The sequence below is a fragment of the Cyprinus carpio genome, unplaced genomic scaffold (assembly GCF_018340385.1).
Source record: "Cyprinus carpio isolate SPL01 unplaced genomic scaffold, ASM1834038v1 S000006457, whole genome shotgun sequence".
Taxonomy (NCBI): Eukaryota; Metazoa; Chordata; class Actinopteri; order Cypriniformes; family Cyprinidae; genus Cyprinus; species Cyprinus carpio.
This window is the reverse complement of record NW_024879139.1, coordinates 325253-350912: the sequence shown is the minus strand read 5'-3', so window position 1 is coordinate 350912 and position 25660 is coordinate 325253. Positions and strand designations below refer to the sequence as shown.

General features: G+C 40.6%; 1 protein-coding gene across 1 annotated transcript; it reads right to left on the bottom strand.

Annotated features, from left to right (window-relative positions):
- Positions 1–21928: 21928 nt before the first annotated feature.
- Positions 21929–24372, bottom strand: LOC122143595. The gene is made up of 2 exons (XM_042754098.1): positions 22152–24372; positions 21929–22046 (listed from the first exon to the last, which is right to left on the bottom strand). The coding sequence occupies exon 1, from the start codon at positions 23965–23967 to the stop codon at positions 22153–22155; it is 1815 nt and encodes a 604-aa protein (XP_042610032.1). The 5' UTR covers positions 23968–24372; the 3' UTR covers positions 21929–22046; position 22152.
- Positions 24373–25660: the final 1288 nt, after the last annotated feature.

Genomic DNA, 25660 nt, shown 5'->3' with positions numbered 1-25660 from the left:
TTATTTATATAACGCTTTTAACAATACAGATTGTATCAAAGCAACTTAACAGTATTAAATAGGAAAACACTGTGTCAATAATGCAAAACGACAATAGTAAACGATTTCCAGTTAAAGCCAGTTCATCATTGAATTCAGTGATGTCGTCATCCAGCTCAGTTCAATTTAAATAGCATCTGTGCAATCAAGTCAACGATATCGCTGGATATTAAGTGTCCCCAACTAAGCAAGCCAGAGGAGACAGCAGCAAGGAACCAAAACTCCATCGGTAACAGGATGGAGAAAAAACCTTGGGAGAAACCAGGCTCAGTTGGGCGGGCAGTTCTTCTCTGACCAGACAAAACCAGCGTTCAATTCCAGGCTGCAGCAAAGTCACATTGTGCAGAGGACTTATCTGGTTCCTGTGGTCTTGTCCTGGTGACCGTCTAGGAGACAAGGTCTTTACTGGGGATCTGGGGCTTATCTAGCTGTCATGGTCTCCGCTGATATTCAGGGCTGTAGAGGTCGTCTCTAGGTGCTGATCCACCATCTGGGCTGGATACATACTGGATCCGGGTGACCGCAGTGACCATCTGATCTGGATACAGACTGGATCTGGTGGCTACGGTGACCTCCGAATAAGACAGAAACAGACTAATATTAGCATAGATGCCATTCTTCTAACGATGTAGCAACTAGTTCTGGTTGTCCTAATTAATGCAGCCTAAAATTCCTTTAACGGATTTGAAGCTTATGTTTCAATACATTTATTGAAACCAATAAATGTATTGAAACATCAGTACATTTGTTATTGAAATTACTCCCAAGTGTTGGTCTAATTTATACCCCATATCATTAAAACCCCTATTTTTGCTGAATATTTTAATTTAAAATATATTTTTTTGCTACTATAATGACACTTCCAACAAGTGTAAGGAACATATGCTCTATTTTTTTATTTTGTTTGGTTTTATTTGGTTTTATTCTTTAAGCACACACCAAGCATTAAGAAAACTGATTAGAGGCTCCAACAGTGTATGATATACAAAACACAATGTTTATATTTTTTTCCAAAACAATTTTGTTTATATGAATGTGACTTTGACACTTGTCATTGTGCCTTATACTGTAAATATTGAATAAAATATGTACAGTATGTGAAATAGGCTGTTATGTGTACTTGGAATAAGTCTTAAACGAGCAAGAAACCTAGTGAACAAATTTTAAGTGAAATTAATAATCCACTCTTATTTATTTAGTTATTTTGTTAAATATAAAAAAATAAAAATAAATAAATAAATAAATAAACATATTCTATCACGATCCTATTTTGTGTGGTATCATAGGACAGGATTCATGCCTATCCTCCCAACTGCTTACTGTGTGTGTGTGTGTGTGTGTGTGTGTGTGTGTGTGTGTGTGTGTGCGTGCCTGTGTGCGTGTATGCGTTTTATTTTGAGAGAGAGAGAGAGATATCTGTCAGTCACAAAGAAACTTTGCTTTTCTCTGTCTAGCCAAAAACATTTTGTGAGTAGCCTTCTCCTAATTTCCATTATTTTAAATGAGTTTGACAGATAGTGCTAATTATGCCAAGATAATCTTCTTTATCTGACTAATTCTAATTCCCATTAGCCATGATAATGCTCATTAAATTAACTTTCTCCTGGAGAATTTTATAAATGATGGAACTCAGACAAGTGTTTGTAGTTCCCATGTCAGTGGTTATGGTCTGTTCTCAGATGTGTTGCTAAAATTGATTATTAATAATATATTTTTTTAAAGAGGACTAGTGCAGTAACAATCCAGTGAAGCAGAGAATTACAGAGTGCAGTGTGGAGTATGGCCATTTCTCTCACATTTACCAGCATAGTTCCTACAGTCTCCAATCAAATGTCATATAGGTTTAACACAGGGACAATACAAGCATATTTACATTTCTGTTCATTCTTCTTTACAATTCCCGTTACATAATTTTCTTGGATTTGAATAATCCATTGTGTCATCACATTCATGATCAGATGTATCAGTGACATTATTTGCACAATTTACAGTGCCCTCCATAAGTATTGGAACAGTAAAGACAAAATTGTTCTGTTTGCTGTGGAGTCAAGGAATCTGTAAATATGATAAAAAGATGAATATGAGAGAAAACTACAGAATGTCTAATTTTAATATTGGGTGATTCAACACAGATGTTTTACCAAATAAAAAGGGTAGCACTTTTAGAGTTTCATCCCTTATCTGATGTGAGCATAAGTATTGGAACAGGTGCATCACAGGTCTTTCTTAGTGATCAGCTGTGTCCTGTTGCATTAATTCTTCAGATATTAAAAGCAGGGAATGTGTCGTATCAGTTATATCCATTGCTTCTGCATTCTAAGTCTTGCATTCGATGACGACAAAAACCAGGATGAAGACGAGGGAGCTGACTTTGAGAGAAAAGCAAGTAAATTGGATGCTAAAAGAAAAGAGGAAATCAGTTAAAGCTATCAAAAAAACAAAGAGCATGAAGAAATCAAGTTTGGAAACCATTGGCGACATCGGCAACCAACAATCACCTGATCAGCTGAGAAAATCAAGAACAGTTGATGAAAGACAAATCATAGAAGCAGTGAAAATGAACCATAAAATACGTCTGTAAAATCACCAACAAACTCCAGAAAGCTGAGGTGATGCTCTGACAATCTACTCTCCGCAAGATACTTTGACACAGAATTACAGGTGCTACACAGCAAGATGCAAACCTCTGACCAGCATCAAAAATAGAAAGGCAAGATTAGAGTTTGCAAAAGCCAGTAGAGTTTTGGAACAGGGCTTTATGGACAGATGAGACAAAGATTAACCTTTATCAAAGTGATGGGAAAGGAAAAGTTTGGAGAAAAAAAGGGGATCCTAAGCATGCAGCCTCATCTGGAAAGCATGGTGGAGGTGGTGTCATGGCATGGGCATGCATGGCTGTCTCTGGAACAGGCCCTCTCAATTTTAATGATGAATTAATGTATGATGACAGTAGCAGGGTGAATTTGGAAGGGTACAGAAACATCATGGCTACCCATATTCAAGAAAATGTCACCAGACTCATCAGAAAGCACTTCATATTGCATCAGGACAATGACCCAAACCACCCTGTCAGTTCAGTCAAGGAGTTTATCAGGGCAAAGAAATGGAAAGTCTTAGATTGCCCAAGTCCATCTCCAGATTTAAATCTGATTGAACATGAATTTCACCAACTGAAGAGGAGACTAATGGCAGAAACTCCCCAAAACCTGCAACAGTTGGAATTGGCTGCATTAAAGGCTCGGAAACGCATTTCAAATGATGAGACCAAGAGTCTGTTGATGTCTATGAGTCACAGACTCACTGCTCTGATTGCACGCTAGGGATCAGCAACAAAATAATAGCTTTTAATCTTTTACATCTGCCATAAGTTCAACTGTCCCAATACTAATGCTCACATCGGATAGTGGGCTGAACTCTAAAAGTGCTGTCCTTTTTATTTGATAAAACATATATGTGTTGAAACAGCTAATAATAAAATGTGACATTCTGTAGTTTTATCTTATATTCATCTTTTAATCATATTTGCAAATGTCTTGACTACACAGTGAACAGAGCAATTTGGTCACTGCTGTTCCAATACTTATGGAAGGCACTGTATATTTCATCTGAAAAAGATTCAGTGTAATATATGCATACACAGTGCTGATACATGTTTGGATTACAAGAAGATGAAATATGTTCATAAAAATTGCTCTGGTCCAAATAGAATCTGTGATCCATGCTAGGTGGTAAAGTTTGTAGGCATAGTTTAAGTTGGCTTGAAAAAGCCTAGCCAGACAATGTGAAGTAGTTTTAAAAGCTTAAAGTTTGAAGGTTTTTAGTTTTAACTAATTTGAAGTAGTTTTGTAGAATGTTATCTGGTGTTCAGGAGATTTGCTTTGATTGATTTGCCCTGATTGTATCCACCTGTGGGCATATCAAAGGACTCATTAAAAAGAGACGCACGAGATGAAGCAGCGGCTTCGAGGTGGGTGACTTGTGGGGTTACGGTTTGTTATCTCTCGGGGGCAATAGGCCCTCCGGAGATGAAGATAGACAGTTAGTTAGACTCCTGTGTGTGTGTGTGAGTGAGTGAGTTGAGTTAGGAGGGAGTGGGTTAATTATTAGAGTCACATTACCTCGCTGCATTGTTTGGCGTTTTGCCCGACTGTCACACTAATTTAGGGAGACGTGTGACTCTATATAATCAGACTTGAGTGCTTTCCCCGTTTCCGAATGCACATGGACTAGAAATAACAGTGAACTTTATCTCCGCCTCCTTATTATGTGTTTCTGTCCTGACGGTCTCCCGTGGCTGCTCTTCACCCCACGGCTGGGTCCTGCAAGTTGGGGGACAGGGAAGTGTTTTAACTTATTTTTGTGTGGATGAGAGAATGAATGGTGTGGGTGTGTGAAGGGCGATCGGTATAAGAGGGTTGAGTCGGAGAGTATAGGAACGGAGTAACACGCCTTAATGATGTGTGCAGTGTAGGTTGATGTGATGTTTTCAATAGGGGTCACCATTGTATTAATCTATTGCATTTGAAGATTCACGGTGTGTGTAGATGAATTGACGTGAGGGATTGTGTGTTGTCCCGTGCCCTTCTCTTCTGTCCTCATACTCGTACCTGTGCTTTTTTCTGAGAAGCTGTATTTATTCTAGGCTAATTGTAATAAAGGAAGTGTTGTCTTTGGTACAACGACTGTGGAGTTTTATTTTGACGGACAGAGACTTGAATAAGGTTCGTTACAGTTTTAAAGTTTTGAAGGCAATGCAATCTTTCAGAAAAACAGATTGATAAATAGACAGATAGATAAATATATAAGAAATAGTAAACTAGCATGTTGCTAGCATGATTAGCAAATGACTAGCATGTTTTTATTATGTTAGCATGATTAGCAAGAGACTAGTATATTGCTAGCATGATTAACAAGTGACTAGCATGTTGCTTGTATGACTAGCAAGTGACTAGCATGTTGTTAGCATGATGTTCAAGTTACTTGCATGTCGTTATCACGTTTCTAGCATGTTGTTAGCATGATTCTATTTGATTCCAGCTAAAACCAGCTAAAACCAGTTGATTCAGTAAAAAGAAAAAAAGAAAAAAAAATATGCTAAAAACCAGCTAAGACCAGCCTGGCCTGGTAAAAACGTTGCCAAAACTACTTTAAAACCAGCTTGGGAGACCAGTCAAAGCAGTCAATCAGCTTAGGCTGGTTTTAGCTGTTTTTCAGTAGGGAGTTGTTAAGCTTTGCTATAGAAATGGACAGCAAAAATACTCCATAAGTCTTATTGTATGAAAGTTTTCACCCCCTCTTTCATTGGGAAGTCTATAGGATTTTAGGTGGTTTTGATAGTCTGGTTTACAAAAACCGTAATCCGGATCAGTTAGAAAAGATATAACAACCCGAGTCAGACCAGTCTAAAGGTCTGACCCAAGTTTGGTGGTTGTAACTTTAAAAGTCTAGCAGGAGATACATTTTAAAATTTCTTCTCAGAAGAAGTTTAAATTGGATTTCAGTAAGATGGCTTTCTCAAGCCAACTTAATAAGCAAAAATGACAGACACATTTGTGTTTCATTTTTGTTATTGCTGAATAGTGTTGAACTTTCTTCTCCTGCGTCATATTCTTCATGCAATTTGTTTGAGCTGCGCCCTTTAATGTACAGACGTGAATTTACATTTTCTTCAGCCTGAGGCATATTCATTTCACTTCTGTTGTGAAAAGGGCTTTTACATTTGTAAAAGAATAACTTTTTTATATTAAAAACAAACAAGCAAGCCCTGCTCAGATTTTAAAAGTAACTCACAAGTAACATAACGCATTACTTTCCATACAAATATCTAAGTAACGTAATTAGTTACTGTTTTAGGGAGTAACATAATATTGTAATGCATTACTTTTAAAAGTAACTTTCCCTAACACTGCTAGGGAGTTCTCTAGACTGACAGTAGGATTAGAGAACATTCTGCCACTTCTTGTAGCAAATCAGCTAGTGCCAACCCCATCAGCTAGTCTTAAAAGAATCAGAAAGAGTTTTATTCCCAAGTATGCTTGCACATACAAGGAATTTGTTTTAGTGACATAAGCTTCCAGTACACAGAGACAACAACAACACAGTCAAAAAAAAAAAAACCTTTGCAAATAATTAAGTGTATAAACAATTGTGCTATAAATGATAGTGGAATAGGACTGAGTAAGATGCAGGGATGTACTAGGATGGAGGGGTAACAAATAAATATAAGGATATTGCACATTTTTATTGCATAAGTGGGGAACATTTAACTGTTCATGAGGTAGATTGCCTGGGGGAAGAAACTATTCTTGTGCCTGACTGTCCTGGTATTTGCGGCTCTGAAGCGCCGGCCAGATGGCAAAAGTTCAAAGTTGGGGTAACTTGGATGTGAGGGATCCAGAGTGATTTTCTGAGCCTTTTTCCTCACTATGGATGTATACAGTTCTTGAAGGGTGGGCAGGGGAGTACTAATAATCCTTTCAGCAGTCCGAACCATTCTCTGTAGTCTTCTGATGTCTGATTTTGTAGCTGAACCAAAAAAGACAGTTATTGAATTGCACAGTACAGACTCAATGACGGCTGAGTAGAACTGTTTCAGCAGCTCCTGTGCCAGGTTAAACTTCCTGAGCTGGCAAAGGAAGTACAACTTTGTTGGGCCTTTTTCACAATGGAGTCAATGTGATTGTCCCACTTCAGGTCCTGAGAGATGGCGGTTCCCAGGAATTTGAATGACTTCCACTTCAGCCACAGTGCTGATCATGATGGTGAGTGGGGGGAGTGCAGGGGGGTTTCTTCTGAAGTCCATGATCATCTCCACTGTTTTGAGCATGTTCAGCTCCAGGTTGTTAAGACTGCACCAGACACCCAGCTGCTCAACCTCTTGTCTTTAAGCAGACTCGTCACCGTCCTGGATGAGGCCGATGACTGTAGTGTCGTCTGCAAACTTCAGGAGTTTGACAGAAGGGTCTTTAGAGGTGCAGTCGTTGGTGTACAGTGGGAAGAACAGTGGGGAGTGAACACATCCCTGAGGGGCATCAGTATTGATGTAGTGGCTGTTTGACATGAATTTCCCCAGTCTCACTAGCTGTTGCCTGTCTTTCAGAAAACCAGTGATCCACCGACAGATAGAGCTAGGAACAGAGAGCTGGGTCAGTTTGGTCTGGAGGGCTGTTGGGATGATGGTGTTGAAAGCCAAACTAAAGTCCATAAACAGGATCCTCACATAAGTCCCTGTTTTGTCCAGATGTCACAGGATGAAGTGCAATCCCATGTTGATTGCATCATCCACGGACCTGTTTGCTCGGTAAGCAAACTGCAGGGGGTCCAGTAAGGGTCCAGTGATGTCCTTTAGATAAGCCAGAACCAGTTTTTCAAACCACTTCATGATGACAGATGTTAGAGCCACAGGTCTGTAGTTGTTAAGTCCTGTAATCTTGGGTTTCTTTGGAACAGGGATGATGGTGGAGCGTTTGAAGCAGGAAGGCACTTCACACAACTCCAGAGATCTGTTGAAGACCTGCGAAAAGATGGGGGCCAGCTGGTCAGCACAGGTTTTCAGACAGGCTGGTGTAACACCATCTGGCCCTGGTGCTTTTCTTCTTTTGTGCTTCCTGAAGACCTGGCGGACATCATCTTCACAGATTTGAAGAGCAGGAGGTGTGGAGAGGGGGATTGCAGGAGGTGTTAATGGTTGTGTAGAGAGATGGTCAGAATGGGTGTTGGGGGTTTCAAATCTACAATGAAACTCATTCAGGTCGTTAGCAAGTCGTTGATTAGTCTCAGTGCAGGGGGATGGTGTCTTGTAGTTAGTGATGGCCTTCAGTCCTCTCCACACTGAAGTTGAGTCGTTGGAAGTAAACTGGTCTTCCAACTTTTTAGTGTTGGTCTTTTTAGCCGCTGTAATCTCTTTGTTCAGTGTGTTCCTGGCCTGATTGTACAAGACTGTGTCCCCATTTCTGTAGGCATCCTCTTTGGCCTGATGAACATGTCTGAGTTTTGCTGTAAACCATGGCTTATCATTGTTAAATAAGTCCTGGTAGGAATGCATATATCCTCACAAAAACTAATATAGGATGTCACAGTCTCTGTGAGTTCGTCCAGATCGGTGGTAGCAGCTTCAAAAACACTCCAATCAGTGAGGTCAAAACAAGCTTGTAAATCTGCTCTGTTTTGCTAGTCCATCTCTTCACAGTCCTTACTACAGGTTTAGCAGATTTAAGTTTCTGCCTGTAGGTTGGTATAAGATGAACCAGGCAGTGATCAGACAGCCCCAGAGCTGCTCGTGGAACAGAGTGATATGCATTCTTTATTGTGGTGTAACAGTGATCCAATATATTACTGTCTCTGGTGGGACATGTAACATGCTGTCTGTATTGTGGCAGTTCACGGGAGAGACTGGCTTTATTAAAGTCCCCAAGAATGATTAAAACGGATGGATGCTACGCAACAGCGTTCGAAATCCGTGCTTCCTGAGTCTGACAAGCACTCCAGCTCACTTTCCCCATGCGCGTCTTGTAGCGTTTGATCAGTGCCACTGCTCCGCTGACAACAACGTTCAGTAAAACGTCTGAATAATTGAAATCCGGTAAAAGATCTTGTGGTGTGTTCTGCTGAATGTTCAGCAGTTCTTCCCTGGTGAAACAGCCGTGTGCGGCTCCGTCGAGCGCTGAAATGCATTGCTGAGTTAATGGATGGACTGAACATTTGCAGCAGAGACGTGAATTTTCACATATTCAGATTCCAAGTGTGCTCCCTGTTTACTATGTTGGCACAGCTGGGCCAAAAAGGCCATGTTGAGCTGGAATGTGGGTCAGATACAGTATATCCAGGCTAATGCGCAAACTTCCACATGAACTCCCATTTCATGCGGTCACTATCACAACATTACTGGACTTTGCAGATTGGCTCAAGTAAGAGATTTATGTGCAGGATGATCACTGATTATACTGGGCAGTTTTAATGTTTCATCAGTGCAGAGAAGGTGGATGAGGAGAGACCTTGCAGACCCACTACCATTCTCCTTGGTACAGAAAACCCAAAGGCCAGTCTAATATCACCAGTTCATCTAACCAAACCACCTGCAAAGGTGACTTTGCTGTCAATACTGCAGCAAAAACAACAACAGACATTTCCTAAATGGATGTGAGAACTTCAAGCTTCTCAACAAGGGCCAAACGTGACTTGGATTAAAGGGAAAATAGATTCTGGCACTACAGTCATGGTGAACATGCAGCCAATTACACGCTGAAAGCCTTCTGTCCAACTTGTAACAGGAAACATCTACAGGCACTACGTTAATGAGCAAACTAGAGCCACAGGAGAATCGGTTCCAGCCAGTGCAGTTTTACATGTGAATTGTCCAATTTCAGCAACAAAATGCTGTTAAAGGTGTTCTGCTAAAGGTTCTGCTCTATGGAGGCTTTGTGGAGGCTAACCTGAGGAAGGCTTTCAGGATATGGAGTGTCTTCCCAGCCAACAATCTGGGTCTAGCAGAGGACACGCATTCAGTCAAGGTACACCAGAAGAAATATGAACAATATGCAGTGCTGCCACCACAATATCTTCACAAATTGAAAGGTCCAAGGTTCAAGAGTCCATCCAGCTTCTCTAGGACAAAACCATGAGAGTGGATGTAAACTGAACTCAGGGCTACACTATCTCCATCTATGTGTCAAAAGTATGCCTCACCTGCATGCACCCAAAGAAGTTGTCACAATTAAAGGGAATAGAGAATCCGCTGCAAGGGAATTCAGATCAAGCGGCAACATACCAAGAGGAGATCAGGTTACAGCAAGCAGGTTACATCACAAAACTCACTTCAGAACAGGTGGTTCATTCCAAAGAGACTTGGTACATTCCACATCATCTTGTGCAGCATAACGTGAGGACAGTGGTATATTTAACCTTTCATTTGCTTACCAAGGCCACAATCTGAATGAGTTCTTGTTCCCAGTTCCATCATTTAGTTCTTCTCTTCTGGCAGTTCTTCAGCATTTTCAAGAACATTTCATCGCTATTAGTAGTGACCTTCATATGATGTTCCATCAGGTACGCCTTTAGCCCAAAGACAGACCACTTCTGTGATTCATTTGAAGAGATCTTCAGAGACATGGCTCACGCTGAAGAAATTCTGAGTTTATGGAAAGCTTGGTAGATCGAGCTGGATTATCTACAGCACATTTTGCTTGGCCAAGGTGCTACTGCAGTAAAGAACTGATCACCCAACCAGTGTGAGACAAACATATGCGTAGGCCTTTCAAATGCACAGCTTGCAAAATTTCTGAAAACAGAGACAAATCTGCTCATTCACAGCATCACTTTGTGGTCTGAATCCACAACTGTCCTTACCTGATTGCTATAACACTCCTGTTGCCTCAAAGCGTTTGAAGTCACCAGAGTGGCAGAAATCTAGGTACTTACAGTGTCTGATGAATGAAGGTATGTACAGCAGATGACATCAGAGCAGATGAAACAAAGGCCCAGGATTTCTCAGACAACCCACTGATAGCTGGCCAGAGATGTCACAATTAACAATCAGCACCCAAGAAAGTGAAATGAGAAAGACAATTTTTTTGTGGTCTATCGATTTCCTCTCCATCCACTCCAGATCCACAGCAGTAGGAGTTCCCTTCATCCTTAGCTCCTAGCCCAACTCGCCAGCCAGCAGATAAGATTTGTCTGTAGTCAAGTATGGTGACCCATATTCAGAATTTGTGCTCTGCATTTAACCTGTCCAAGTGCACACACACACACACACCATGAACACACACCGGGAGCAGTGGGCAGCCATATTGTTGGGGTGCCCGGGGAGCAGTTGGGGGTTTGGTGCCTTGTTCAAGGGTCTCACCTCAGTTGTGGCATTGAGGGTGGAGGAGAGCACTGTACATTCATTCCCCTCACCGACAATTCCTGCCGGACCTGACACTCGAACCTGCAACCTTCGGGTTACAAGTCCAACTCTCTAACCATTAGGCCATGACAGCCACGACTGCCCCGTTTGTGGCTTAGATGGTTACAGAGGAAGTGCTAAGAACTGTCTTCACAGAAATAGAGGGCTCCAAACCCATTGCTACTGCTTGTCAGACACTTCTGCTCCAGTGACTCTTAACATCTTGCTGATGGGGTGGCGAGATGCCTCATTGCCACAAGCGGTAAAAACTGTTTACAAAATGTTCATTTATTGAATATTATAAATATAATATTAAAGTAAATTTCTTTAACTTAGCTTGTCTCAAGGTAAAAGGAGGGAGAAGTCACCTGACTCTTAAAACATACCTACAGTAAGTGACATACTGTAACCAAAACATGTGTGACGACCTGCACTCTGCACTATGAACAGCCCTACAGACCTGCATTTGGCATAGCTTTCTGAAGAATCCCAGTGTAAGAAACTGAAGTGTCTGAAGTTTATTTTTAATCAGGCTTGGGTTGTGGGGGCAGTACCGTTTCTAGGCATAGGCGAACTAGGCGGTCGCCCACGACAACACCAACTGGACACCAATAAAATCAAACCACACAACTACACAATACTATATTTATCAGGGTTGTGATAAAGAGTGGCATGGCCACCCTGAAATATGATTGCCACCCCCACTGGATCCCCCAACATCATTGGGCTAGACTCACTAGAGTACTGACAATCTGACGATGCCTGTATGCACACTGGATCAGAGCACTGTCAATTGCTTCCTGATTGTTGCATGCAAAGTTTGCATTCGGAGCACTCAAAACACCATTAGATCAATGTGTTCTTTCAGTGCTTTGGCAAGGTAACGTGTTTTTTTTTTTTTTTTGCCATGCAATAAAGTTAACTTCAAAGGCCAATTTAAAATATTGGTACAGTAAAAATTGCACAAAATCAGTATTTTGTTTAGACAGTATTTATGGCAGTCAAGTAATTATGTTGTGAAATTGTTCCAAAAGGTGTGCGGTTTTGCACCGTTTTTTCATTGTTAAAGGATCAGTGTGTCATGTTATATTCCCATATAAAGCTTTAACAGCAAATTAAAAAAAAATATTGGTAAAGTAAAATTCTGTAATTCATGAGATCAATACATCCTTTATTAAACTGCTTTGTCGAATTTAACGCATCCTTACGGAAGTGTTGATATGCTGAATCAATTCATTCACTTCTAACAGTGTGTAAAGGGAGCAATGTCATACACATAGAGGGCAGAGCATCACGTTATTTAAAGGGGAAGTTCATGTGTCAATGAGTATCAAAGGAATACTGTAAATAGCTGCATTCTGATTATTTTAATGCCACTGATCAGTTATATGTGACCGGTGATGAGTCACAATTAGCAAATTTTGAAAAATGAGTAGTTTTTTATTTTTACATTCTCCATTAAAAGACCTTCAAAATGATGTATAATTTGTTTTAATCGGACGAAAACTGACTGAGCTACACCTGTTTGAAGTCGATCGAGTCAGCAAAGTAAATTTAGAGAAAAACCTCCAAAGCAAAATCCCCTAGCAACATTACATCTTTCCCCCACTTATTTTCTTAATAATTATTACTAGATCAGTATTAGAGTACAACGGGGCTAAAGGCCTATCTTAAGTAAAAATGTGCCATTCACTGCACCTAAAATGTATAATTGCAGAAAAAATATATATGTTCTATTGAACATTAATGGAGCAACAGTTTTTGTGTGAAAATAAATCATTCAAGTTATTTTGTTTAAAAATCTTATAAATGTATAAGGTGGCAAGAGGGACCTTTTACCCCACACACAGGGTAAAAGGCTCATCAGCATGGAGTAAAAGGCACAGGGTATTGATACAAATACTTCAGCTAAAATAATGTTTTTTGTTTGTTTGTTTGTTTTAAATAATGCCTAAGCTAATACTTATTCAAAACAATCACTTTAGCAAAGTTTGTACTATTTCTGCTTATTTTAAAAATAAAAAAATTCAATAAATATACTTTCATTAAAATATGTTAATATAAAAAATATATTTTAAAATACAGAAACAAAATTGTTTTAATAAGTAAAGATTCTGAAAGTATTGAAGGAGATCCAATAATAATTGAATTTATATGTACAGTAGTAACAACAAATGATATTTTATTATATGATATGATTAATATCATGTTTTTAAATAGGATGGTTTCATTCAAAACATGGTAATTATCTCTAATATGGACATCCAACATAATATATGATATTTATCTAATCATGTCATGTCAACAAATGGAAAAGTCAGCCATCTATTAATTATAAGGTTAATTACTGTGTGTCAGGGACCAGTCAAGCCCGGTCCCATCCACCACTCAACGATCACTCTCTCCAGAGTACTAATCACCCGCACCTATTCACCATTAGCAACCTCATCACAGCACACCATAAAACACTCACCACAGCCTCAGTTCAGTATCAAACCTCCAACAGGAACAGACTATATGCTGGTGTCTCCTGACCTGCTGATGCACCACGGATTCAAGGACATAACGTATACTCACCTTTGAAACACTAACCTCTATGTCATTGTCCTCCTGCTTCCAGGACTCCTGCTTAATCCCCTGTTACCTTTGATCCGATGCTCATCTGAACTCCCAGTGTTTTCCTCTGAGCTTGCTTGGTTGCGTCTGCATCTGAAAGAAAGAGAGACAAGTACTAACCAACTGTGATGGCTTGGCATTGACATATTTAGAGTAGACGTGCTCACCTGCATTCAGCCCCGCACTGAGTAATCTGCACCGAACCCGCACCAGAAGTCACTGAAAATTCACCTTGCACTTGTGGTTCTCAAACACTGTTTGGATTCACTTACCTTTGCCTCTTGTCTATATCCTGACACTGTGTGCATTTAGCCCCAACAGCAGGGGTGCTTTTTACCCCAAATACCGTACTTTTACATTCTTTCCTTTTTAAAAAAAAAAAAAAAAACTGTTTCTTTAATTATCTTAAAACTGAAAATCAGAAAGACCTTTGTCAAAATATATGCCTTAATTTTAGATTCTCATTGCATACTTAAATCTACAAAATTTAAAAACCTAAAATATTACTTCAAGTAAGCACAGAATCATCCTTGCACTGCTGCGTGCGATCAAGTAAACGATCAGACAAAAATACACATGCATCTTGCAAAGCGGATGTTTTGGACGTTTTTGTGCCATCTAGTGGTTGAGATGAAAATATCAAAGGCGCCTTTTACCCTGAGGCACCTTTAGCCCCGTTGAACCCTAGCTATTTCTTATTTTATTTTATCTTTATTGTTATAAATAATAACTGAAAAAAGAACAAATATAACAAAGAAAGTGTATAGTGTAGTAATTTTTCATTTAACATCTAAACATAAGCATTCAAGTAAGAAAAACAAATAGTAAAATGTAAAAATCACTTAATCATATACATTCAATCAATTTCTCAAGATGGCGCCGATGATGACGGCCTCCGTGGTGTGCTCCGCAGTTGTTTTTGTGTTTTTGTTAGTTTGTCATGTCTTTAGTTATATCCCTGCAATCAGTTTCACCAGAGATGAATGGCTGGACATCCAGCACTACACATCACCCGACTTTTCTGATGTTTTGCTGGACGTAGTAGTTGGCGGTGAAGCAGCGCTGATCAAGTGTTTCAGGATGCGCAGAACAAAAAAGACAAACTTCTTCCTCTTTAATCTAAAAAAAAGCATATTTCGAACGCCGTTGCCTAACATCCATCTGGCGAACCTCCGCTCTCTACCCAACAAAACGGACAAACTTCTTCTGCTTTCCCAGACAAATAAGGATTTCTCACACTCTGCTGCTCTGTTTCACAGAAACCTGGCTGAATGACTCAGCGTGTTAAATCTGCTGAGTTCCCAGCTGTTTAGAGTGGATCGCGATGCAGAATCAACAGGGAAATCACGTGGCGGCGGCACATGCTTTTACATCAACGAAAGGTGGTGTACAGATGTAACCGTGGCTACGTTTACATGCACCCAAATAATCCATTTGTAATCGGATTGACAGCTCAATCGGATTGAAAAACATTCATATAAACACCTTAATCAATCCAATTGAGCTCGATCGGAATGAAATTTCGATCGGATTGAAGGGGGTGGTTTATTCCTCTTCTAATATGATTGAGCATGCATGTAAACACTCCATCGGATTGAACCACGAAACTGAAAGAACTGCGCATGTGCAATGACGTAGAAATAACGTAATGACATATGACGCACAGAACAAGCGGCTCTTCCTTTTGAATAGTGTTGTATAAATGCGTGTCCTGTCATTATAAAACTCTCCTTTCACTCGGCAACTGTTCTTTTGCATAGACTAGAACACTTTGTTGGCATTAATGGAAGTGCATTAGCATGGTTTAAATCGTACTTATGATCGCCATCAATTTGCAGCAGTGAATGAAGAGGTATCATATCGTTCACAAGTGCAGTATGGAGTACCGCAAGGCTCGGTACTAGGGCCATTACTCTTCACGCTTTACATATTACCCTTGGGAAATATCATCAGGAAACACGGTGTTAGCTTTCACTGTTATGCTGATGATACTCAGCTCTATATTTCTTCACGGCCCGGCGAAACATATCAATTTGAAAAACTAACGGAATGCAAAGTCGATATAAAAAAAATGGATGACGAGTAATTTCTTACTGCTAAATTCTGAAAAAACAGAGGTGTTAATTATAGGGCCTAAAAGCTCTGCATGTAATAACCTAGAACACTAAGATTTGATGGCTGCTCTGTCAATTCTTCGTCATCAGTTAGGAACCTAGGTGTGCTATTTGATAGCAACCTTTCATTAGAAAGCCATGTTTCTAGCATTTGTAAAACTGCATTTTTCTATCTCAAAAATATATCTAAATTACGGCCTATGCTCTCAATGACAAATGCAGAAATATTAATCCATGCGTTTATGACCTCAAGGTTAGACTATTGTAATGCTTTATTGGGTGGTTGTTCTGCACGCTTAGTAAACAAACTCCATTTAGTCCAAAATGCAGCAGCTAGAGTTCTTACTAGAATTAGGAAGTATGATCATATTAGCCCGGTCCTGTCAACACTGCACTGGCTCCCTATCAAACATGGTATAGATTTTAAAATCTTGCTTATTACTTATAAAGCCCTGAATGGTTTAGTACCTCAGTATTTGAACGAGCTCTTGTTACATTTTAGTCCTCCACGTCCGCTGCGTTCTCAAAACTCTGGCAGTTTGATAATACCTTGAATATCAAAGTCAACTGCGGGTGGCAGATCCTTTTCCTATTTAGCGCCCAAACTCTGGAATAACCTACCTAACATTGTTCGGGAGGCAGACACACCTTTCAGTTTAAATCTAGATTAAAGACCCATCTCTTTAACCTGGCTTACACATAACATACTAATACACTTCTAATATCCAAATCCGTTGAAGGATTTTTAGGCTGCATTAATTAGGTAAACCGGAACCGGGAACACTTCCCATAACAACCGATGTACTTGCTACATCGTTAGAAGAATGGCATCTACGCTCATATTAGTCTGTTTTTCTCTTATTCCGAGGTCACCGTAGCCACCAGATCCAGTCTGTATCCAAGTCAGAGGGTCACTGCAGTCACCTGGATCCAGTATGTATCCAGCCCAGATGGTGGATCAGCACCTAGAAAGGACCTCTATAGCCCTGAAAGACAGCCGAGACCAGGACACTAGAGCCCCAGAGACAGATCCCCTGTAAAGACCTTGTCTCAGAAGACCACCGGGACAAGACCACAGGAAACAGATGATTCTTCTGCACAATCTGACTTTGCTGCAGCCTGGAATTGAACTGCTGGTTCTGTCTGGTCAGAGGGGAACTTGCCCCCCGACAGAGCCTGGTTTCTGCCAAGGTTTTTTTCTCCATTCTGTCACCAATGGAGTTTTGGTTCCTTGCCGCTGTCACCTCTGGCTTGCTTAGTTGGGGACACTTCATTTACAGCGATATCGTTGACTTGATTGCAAATGATTGCACAGATACTATTTAAACTGAACTGAGATGATGACGTCATTAAATTCAATGATGAACTGCCTTTAACTGTCATTTTGCATTATTGACACACTGTTTTCTTAATTAATATTGTTCAGTTGCTTTGACGCAATCTTTTTTGTTTAAAGCACTATATAAATAAAGATGACTTGACTTGACTTGACATGTCCCACCAGAGATAGTAATTCATTGGATCACTGTTACACTACAATAAAGAATGCATATCACTCTGTCCCACGGGCAGCTTTGGCTCTCTAATCACTGTTTGGTTCATCTTATACCGACCTACAGACAGAAACTGAAATCAGCTAAACCTGTATTAAGGACTATAAAAAGATGGACTAATGAAGCAGAGCAAGATTTAATAGCTTGTTTTGACTTCACTGATTCGAGTGTTTTTGAAGCTGCTGCCACCGATCTAGACGAGCTCACAGAGACTGTAACATCTTATATCAGTTTCTGTGAAGACGTGCATTCCAACCAGAACTCATCTAACTTACAACAATGACGAACCATGGTTCACTGCAAAACTCAGACAGCTCCGTCAGGCCAAAAAATATGCTTACAAGGAGGGGGACAATGTCTTGTATAAACAGGCCAAATACACACTGGAAAAGGAAATCGGAGTGGCAAAGAGGAATTATTCTGAAAAACTAAGGACTCAGTTCACCTCCAGCGACTTGGCATCAGTGTGGAAAAGTCTGAAGGAGATCACCAACTACAAGACACCATCCCCCAGCACTGTGGAGAATCAACAACTGGCAGACAGTCTGAATGAGTTTTACTGCAGGTTTGAAAAAACACCCCACACCCACCCTGAACCAACATCTAACACACCATTCACACCTCCTGCAACCCCCCTTTCCCCCACAGCTGCACCTCAGATCAGCGAAGACAAGGTGCATCAGTTCTTCCGGAAGCAAAAAAGGAAAAAAAGCACCAGGCCCAGATGGTGTTACACCAGTCTGTCTGAAATCCTGTGCTGACCAGCTGGCCCTCATCTTCACACAGATCTTCAACAGATCACTGGAGCTGTGCAAAGTCCCTTCATGTTTCAAATGCTCCACTATCATCCCCATCCCAAAGAAATACTTTGATTACAGGCCTGTGGCTCTAAAGTCTGTGGTCATGAAGTCATTTGAAAAACTGGTGCTGGCCCACCTGAAGGACATTAACAGAACCATACTCAACAACCTCCATTTTGCCTACAGAGCAAACAGGTCTGTGGACGATGCAGTCAACATGGGACTGCATTATGTTCAGCAACGTCTAGACAGACCAGGGACTTATGTGAGGATCCTGTTTGTGGATTTCAGCTCAGCTTTCAACACTATCATCCCAAACCTCCTCCTGCCCAAACTAACTCAGCTCTCCATGCCCACCTCTGTCTGTCAGTGGATCAACAGCTTCCTGTCAGACAGGCAGCAGCTAGTGAGGCTGGGAAAACTCACATCCAACACCCGTATAATCTCTTCAGGGTTGTGTTTTCTTCCCACTGCTCTTCTCCCTATACACCAACGACTGCATCTCTAAAGACCCCTCTGTCAAGCTCCTAAAGTTTGCAGATGACACCACACTCATCAGTCTCATTCAAGACGGCAATGAGTCTGCCTACAGACAGGAGGTTAAAGAGCTGGCTGTCTAATGCAGTCTTAACAACCTGGAGCTTAACACACTCAAAACTGTGGAGATGATCGTGGACTTCAGGAGAAACCCCCCTGCATCCCCCTGCACTCACCTCACTCACCATCATGAACACCACTGTGACTGCAGTGGAGTCATTCAGGTTACTGGGCAGCACTATCTCTCAGGACCTGAAGTGGGACAATCACATAGACTCCATTTTGAAAAAAAACCAGCAGAGGTTGTACTTCCTTCGCCAGCTAAGGAAGATCAACCTGCCACAGGACCTGCTGAAACAGTTCTACTCCGCCATCATTGAATCTGTCCTCTGCACTTCAGTAACTGTCTGGTTCAGCTCAGCTACCAAATCTGACCTCAGAAGACTACAGTGGATAGTCCGGACTGCTGAGCGAATCACTGGTACAACCCTCCCTTCCCTTCTCTCCAAGAATCATTCTCATCCAGAGTGAGCAAAAGGGCTAGCAAAATCACTCTGGACCCCTCACATCCATATTTACTATATATTTTTTGAATCTGGGCTTTTGTCCTGTCGCTGTCATTCTGTTGCACTGCGGAAGCTTCTGTCTTGAAAATGAATTCCTCATTTGTGTAAACATACCTGGAAATAGATCTCATTCTGATTCTGATTCTATATTAACATATAATGCACAAATCTAATAATGTTACACATCCGATGTTTTTCCCCAACAGTTTCCCAATTGTTCGCTTAAGATATTACAGATTATATTTGTGTGAATACTTAAATATATTTACCCTACTGTAAACCTGTGTATAGCTTATGTGTATAGGGATAGAGCGTCATCGATGTCATCATTATGCGTGTGCTTAGGAAGACTGTAAGTACAAGGAAGCATATGGAGAAAAGGTACTCCTCTCAGAAAACCAACAAATAAAGATACTAGATGTTTAATTCCTATTTGGAACATTGGGCTCACTAGATGAGGGCTTAATTAACTAATTTTTGTGAAAACCTCAAATTGCCATTTAGCAAAAATAAATAGCTGTTGCTATTTAAGATTTACATAATCAGTTTTATGTTATTTTGAGTTGGATGGGGGGGCGCCAATAAGGATTTTGCCTAGGGCATCAAAATGGCTAGAAACGGCCCTGTGTATGGGAACCTTAGTAATATGTCAAGTCAAGTCAAGTCACCTTTATTTATATAGTGCTTTAAACAAAAAAGATGGCGTCAAAGCAACTGAACAACACTAATTAGGAAAACAGTGTCAATAATGCAAAATGACAGTTAAAGGCAGTTCATCATTGAATTCAGTGATGTCATCATCTCAGTTCAGTTTAAATAGTATCTGTGCAATAATTTGCAATCAAGTCAACGATATCACTGTAAATGAAGTGTCCCCAACTAAGCAAGCCAGAGGCTTGACAGAATGGAGAAAAAAACCTTGGGAGAAACCAGGCTCAGTCGGGGGGCCAGTTCTCCTCAGACCAGACGAAACCAGCAGTTCAATTCCAGGCTGCAGCAAAGTCAGATTGTGCAGAAGAATCATCTGTTTCCTGTAGGGTGACCACCTCCAGTCAGACAAAATGTGGGACAAGTAGCATGGTAAAGTGGGACAATGTGGGACAGACCTAATAACTTTAAACTTAAGATATATTGTCTAATTTACCAAGAAACATTTTTTAAACCCACTGACTAAGAGTTTAAGACAATACCTGACCCAAAATATCACCCAAAGTTTCTACAGCTTAATTTTGCAACATCTCGTCTTTATTGTCAGGGCTGGCGCTCCGCACACGCACATCACGCACTGCGCGTAGGGCACCAAGTGCTTGGGGGGGCACCAAAAAATCTGGGTCGTGAAAAAATCATCACAATAGGCTACTAGTATAAATAACAAATAAAATATTTCTAAAAGCATGTTAATATACAAAAGCAATACAAAAGTAATATAGGCCTAGACCAAATTAGTCGAGAAAGAGGTGAATCTCTGTGCCAGTCTCCCTCTGGTGCCCCCCTTCCCCACCTCCCAGTGGTCTGTTCGATTATGCCTCAATAAATGTCAAATTTGGCAGACACCGACCTCAGACATGGCCTCGAAAAGGCACCAAGAGTCGGGGGCGGAAAAAAGAAAAAAGAAGAGACAGCGGGATGATGCTCGCAGGTAAGACAATGTTTTAAATAAAAATGTTAGTTTTGTAGCCCTTGCGTGTAGTATGCATGTCCAGGGGCGTCGGCGCGCCCGACACTATAATAGCAAAAGATCCGGGGGTTTTTAGCCCTGCATGTTGAGTCTTTTATTTTAACGGGGTCCGGGGAAATTGTGAAACTTGGGCTGTTAAAGAAGATGCAGTTTGTTTGAGAAGGAAAGGAAGGCTAATCGTTGGGGTCCTCATCGTCATATTTGAATGACAAATAAAGCTAATTTTCCCCGTACGTTACAGATGTGTCACGTGTGCATTAGTGCAGAACGTTCCCTATTGTAATTTCTTCACTTCAATACAATGTCTATCTGCCTCAGTCTGAACTTTAGAAAAACCCTGCAACTGAACGTGATGTGATTTTGCCAAATTAGACCGCTTAGATAAAGATTTTTCGTTGTTGTACTATGGCATGCGGTCATTTTCAAGAGGTTCGGCCAAGGGCGACATCTGTTGGTGAAACTGCAATTAGAAAAAAAAAAAAAAAACACAATCTCAGTTTTTGTATATTTTCATATTCACAGAGTTGTCAAATTATTAGGGCTGGGAAAAGATTAATCTCGATTAATCGCATCCAAAATAAAAGTTTGTGTCTACATGATATATGTGTGTGTACTGTGTATAATTGCATGGTTATTTGCATTTTAAAATGTTCACTTTAAAATTCATACTTCATAAAATTCATACACTTATACTGTTATTTGCACTAAACTTTTTTTGCACTTTTAACTTTCTGTGTTTACATTGTTCCGTTCCAATTATTCATTTGCAGCAGTTATTTTGGAAGTAAAGAGAACCTAACTAAGAAATTCTGAATGGTAGTTATTTCTTTGGTTGGTGGGTGGGTGGGTGGTTGGTTGGGGAGGGGAGGGCACCGCCAAGCATTTGTGCTTAGGGCACCCAAATGGCTAGCGCCGGCCCTGTTTATTGGAACTATCAAATTAGTCAACTATCCAAAGGACCAGGCATTACGAAACTAAAAAAAATGCTCTCAGTGAATCAAATTCACCTTAAAATACAAAATATACAAAATATAAGGCCTAGCCTATACAGTGCAAAATATTTAGGGCTTGCCTATAGAAAGTTTAACTATTTCAGTGCAAATAAGGTAAACCAACATCTTTTTTGATAAGAATGGCTATATGAGATAAAAAAAGAAAAAATTCTCCCATCAAGCAGACACATATTTTGCCTATGTGTCAACACAATCCAGATGGTAGCAGGCCAACAGTATTCCCCAGTACCATGGATAGCACTTTTCTGAAACACATGGGTAGCAGCAAACCAACCAAATAAAAACCAACATAGTGTAGCAAGAGGACCACAAATATATTCTAAATTTTACACAATGAATGTTCATTTTACCTTAATTGTTCTTCTTGAATTTATACTTTTTGTCTGCCCGTACTGCATCAAGGATAGTTTTCTCTTTTAATGCATAGCTGTAGAACTCTGTGCAGCTATATCCAAAGTTGCTCTTGACTTGAATCTCACTCTTGATAAGATCCACAGAGCACCGGTTTCGTTGGTCAGTCCATGCTGCAGTCATCAGTGAAAACACTCTTTCCACATGTGCATTTGTCACAGGGATGCTAAAGAGAAAGGATCCAAGTACAGTCAAATTTGGTGTGTTTGTGCCTTGGAGCAAAGTTGACCACTTCTCCACAACAGGAACTGTTCTCTTTACAACCTCCTGCTGGCGTGGCAAAATCACACAGTATTCTTCATAGAGTTCATCCATGTTTAGTTTATCTCTCATCTGGAGGATCTCCACCACATCACAGAGATGAGAGAATGTGAATTCACTCTTTAGTCCTAACAATGCCACATGCTTGTGAAAGTTGCTGTCTGAAAAGTCATACCATTTGTCAAGGTAGCTGAGTGAATTACTGTAGAAATTAGAGAAGTCCTGCTTGATTGCTGTTGCTTCACAGTCTGGAAACTTTTGGAGAAGTGCACTGGTTTCAACTCCAAAAAAGGAGTCTGCCTGCCACTGCTGGAGCTTTCTCAGAAGAGTGGAGAGAATGTCATATAACTCACAGACAGTTATATTGTCTCCCTCCAACACCAGTATAACATCATGGAATGTCTTCAGTGCATTATGGAGGAAGGACAGATAGGCCTGTAACTGAAGAGGGAGCCCATCACCATGTTGATCCTTTTTAAAAAGCTTCCATAGCACCTTTGGACAGTGTTCCTCTTCTAATGACAGAAAGTAGGCCTTCACTGCAGGCCAGCTGACATGAGGCCTTGAGACAGCAGGCCATATACTTAGCCATCTTGTAGGTACATGCCTCAGTACAGCATGATAGTCTTGAGCCACAAATTCAAACAATGATTTCAGTTCTTCAGTGCGCTTTGCAGATGATGAGAAGTGACTGTAAATCTTGTTAGTTGTACATTCGATGTCTATGTCTAGTTTGTCTCCAGCATATTTCACACAATTATGCATGACATGAGCCATACAATTAGCCTTGATAATGCCAGCATTATCTGCCTTCAGCTTCTGATAAACAGATTTGAACTTTCCATAATTCACACTAGCGTTATCAGCAGTGTAAGCAGAGATCATCTCCAGTCTTAGGCCATTATCCTTCAGTTTGTTAGTAATCTGGCGGTGAATTGATTCTGACGTCTCTGCGCTATCCTCGTAAAAATCAACAACTCTATTCTCTAACCCAAGCTCTGGGGTCCAGTATCTCACTGCCAGGGGGAAAAGCTTGGTGCTGCCGTGGTTAGAAGCATCTGACGCCACTGAAAAAAACGGTGTGTGCGTTCCACCCGCAAGCATAGGTGATGTCAGTTCTTGAATACATTTTTCCACTGAGACCGGAGCAAGGACATCTGTTAAAATAGATGTTGCTTTGGTGCGGCCACACAACATTTTCTTAGCTATTTCAGAATCTGGAAAAATTACTGGGACTAACTTGTTACTGCAGTCGGTAGAGCGATATGAATGTGTGTAATGTATGGCATGATAAATGCTCATCACATGTGCTTTTTTTCTGTGGTACTCACATGCACCATGTCGCTTCACGTCGTATTCTCCACCATGTCCCACAGAAAAACAGCTCTTGCATAAAATGCAAAAAGCTCTCTCTACAGGTCTTAACCAAGAGTATGTTGCGGTCCATTCGCTATTAAAAGTGCATCTTCTCTTTTTCGTGGCCACACTGGCCATGGCTGCTTAACCTGACCGAACAGTGTGCGCGCTCTCCAATTTGAGATTGTTGACAATGTTGAGGAGGCGTTCGTGCACCAGTCAACAGCTTGATTGACATACGACTCAGCCTATCGACTAACGCTTTTATTGCTCTCCTCTGAACTATTGGACATAAGTTAACAGTACGCCTTTGAACGTATCAGTGTGAAAAAGCGGGACAGATGCTTAATTTGCATGAGGCGGGACAAAGGGTAAAATTGCTGTACAGTACAATGTAAAGCAGGACAGGTGGTCACTCTAGTTTCCTGTGGTCTTGTCCCGGTGGTCGTCTGAGACAAGGTCTTTACAGGGGATCTGTGTCTGGAGCTCTAGTTGTCCTGGTCTCCGCTGTCTTTCAGGGCTGTAGAGGTCCTTTCTAGGTGCTGATCCACCATCTGGTCTGGATACGTACTGGATCTGGGTGACTGCAGTGACCCTCTGACTTGGATACAGACTGGATCTGGTGGATACGGTGACCTCGGAATAAGAGAGAAACAGACTAATATTAGCATAGATGCCATTCTTCTAATGATGTAGCAAGTAGGAAGTGTTTCAGGTTCCAGTTTACCTAATTAATGCAGCCTAAAAATCCTTTAATGGATTTGGATATTAGAAGCGTATTAGTGTGTTATGTGTAAGCTAGGTTAAAGAGATGGGTCTTTAATCTAGATTTAAACTGCAAGAGTGTGTCTGCCTCCCAAACAATGTTAGTGTTATGTAGTGTTAGTAGAGCCAGTGCAGTGTTGACAGGACCAGTCTAATATGGTCATACTTCCTGGTTCTAGTAAAAACTCTAGCTGCTGCATTTTGGACTAACTGGAGTTTGTTTACTAAGCGTGCAGAACAACTGCCCAATAAAGCATTACAATAATCTAACCTTGAGGTCATAAACGCATGGATTAACATTTCTGCATTTGACATTGAGAGCATAGGCCGTAATTTAGATATATTTTTGAGATGGAAAAATGCAGTTTTTCAAATGCTAGAAACCTGTCTTTCTAAGGAAAGATTGCTATCAAATAGCACACCTAGATTCCTAACTGATGACGAAGAATTGACAGAGCAGCCATCAAGTCTTAGACAGCGTTCTAGGTTATTACATGCAGAGCTTTTAGGTCCTATGATTAACACCTGTTTTATCAGAATTTAGCAGTAAGAAATTACTCATCATCCAGTTTTTTATATGGACTATACATTCCGTTAGTTTTTCAAATTGGTATGTTTCACCGGGCGAAGAAATATAGAGCTGAGTATCATCAGCATAACAGTGAAAGCTAACACCGTGTTTCCTGATGATATCTCCCAAGGGTAACATGTAAAGCATGAAGAGTAACAGCCCTAGTACTGAGCCTTGAGGTACTCCATACTGCACTGAATAAATGATTGATTTAGATAAAGATAAATTCTATGTCATTAATAACTCACAGTATAGTAATTATGTAACAAGAATGCTTTCTTTCTCCCACCGCATGGGTTCACGGGAGCAAGAAAGTCTGCATCTCTTGTCTCCAGTCTGCACACATATTCCTTAGATTTTAAAGCTTTGATATGGATTCAACCACATACTCTAAGGTCCTTCAAGGTTGATTTGTTCTTGTCTGTTCAACAAGCATCAGTGCCAGTGTCACATTGGCTCGACGGGCAGGCATCAACCTTCTGTATGGTGACATTG

What these genes read in the sequence shown, in the direction of transcription:
- LOC122143595 (XM_042754098.1), bottom strand. Translation starts at nt 23,967, where the DNA reads ATGGCCAGTGTGGCCACGAAAAAGAGAAGATGCACTTTTAATAGCGAA.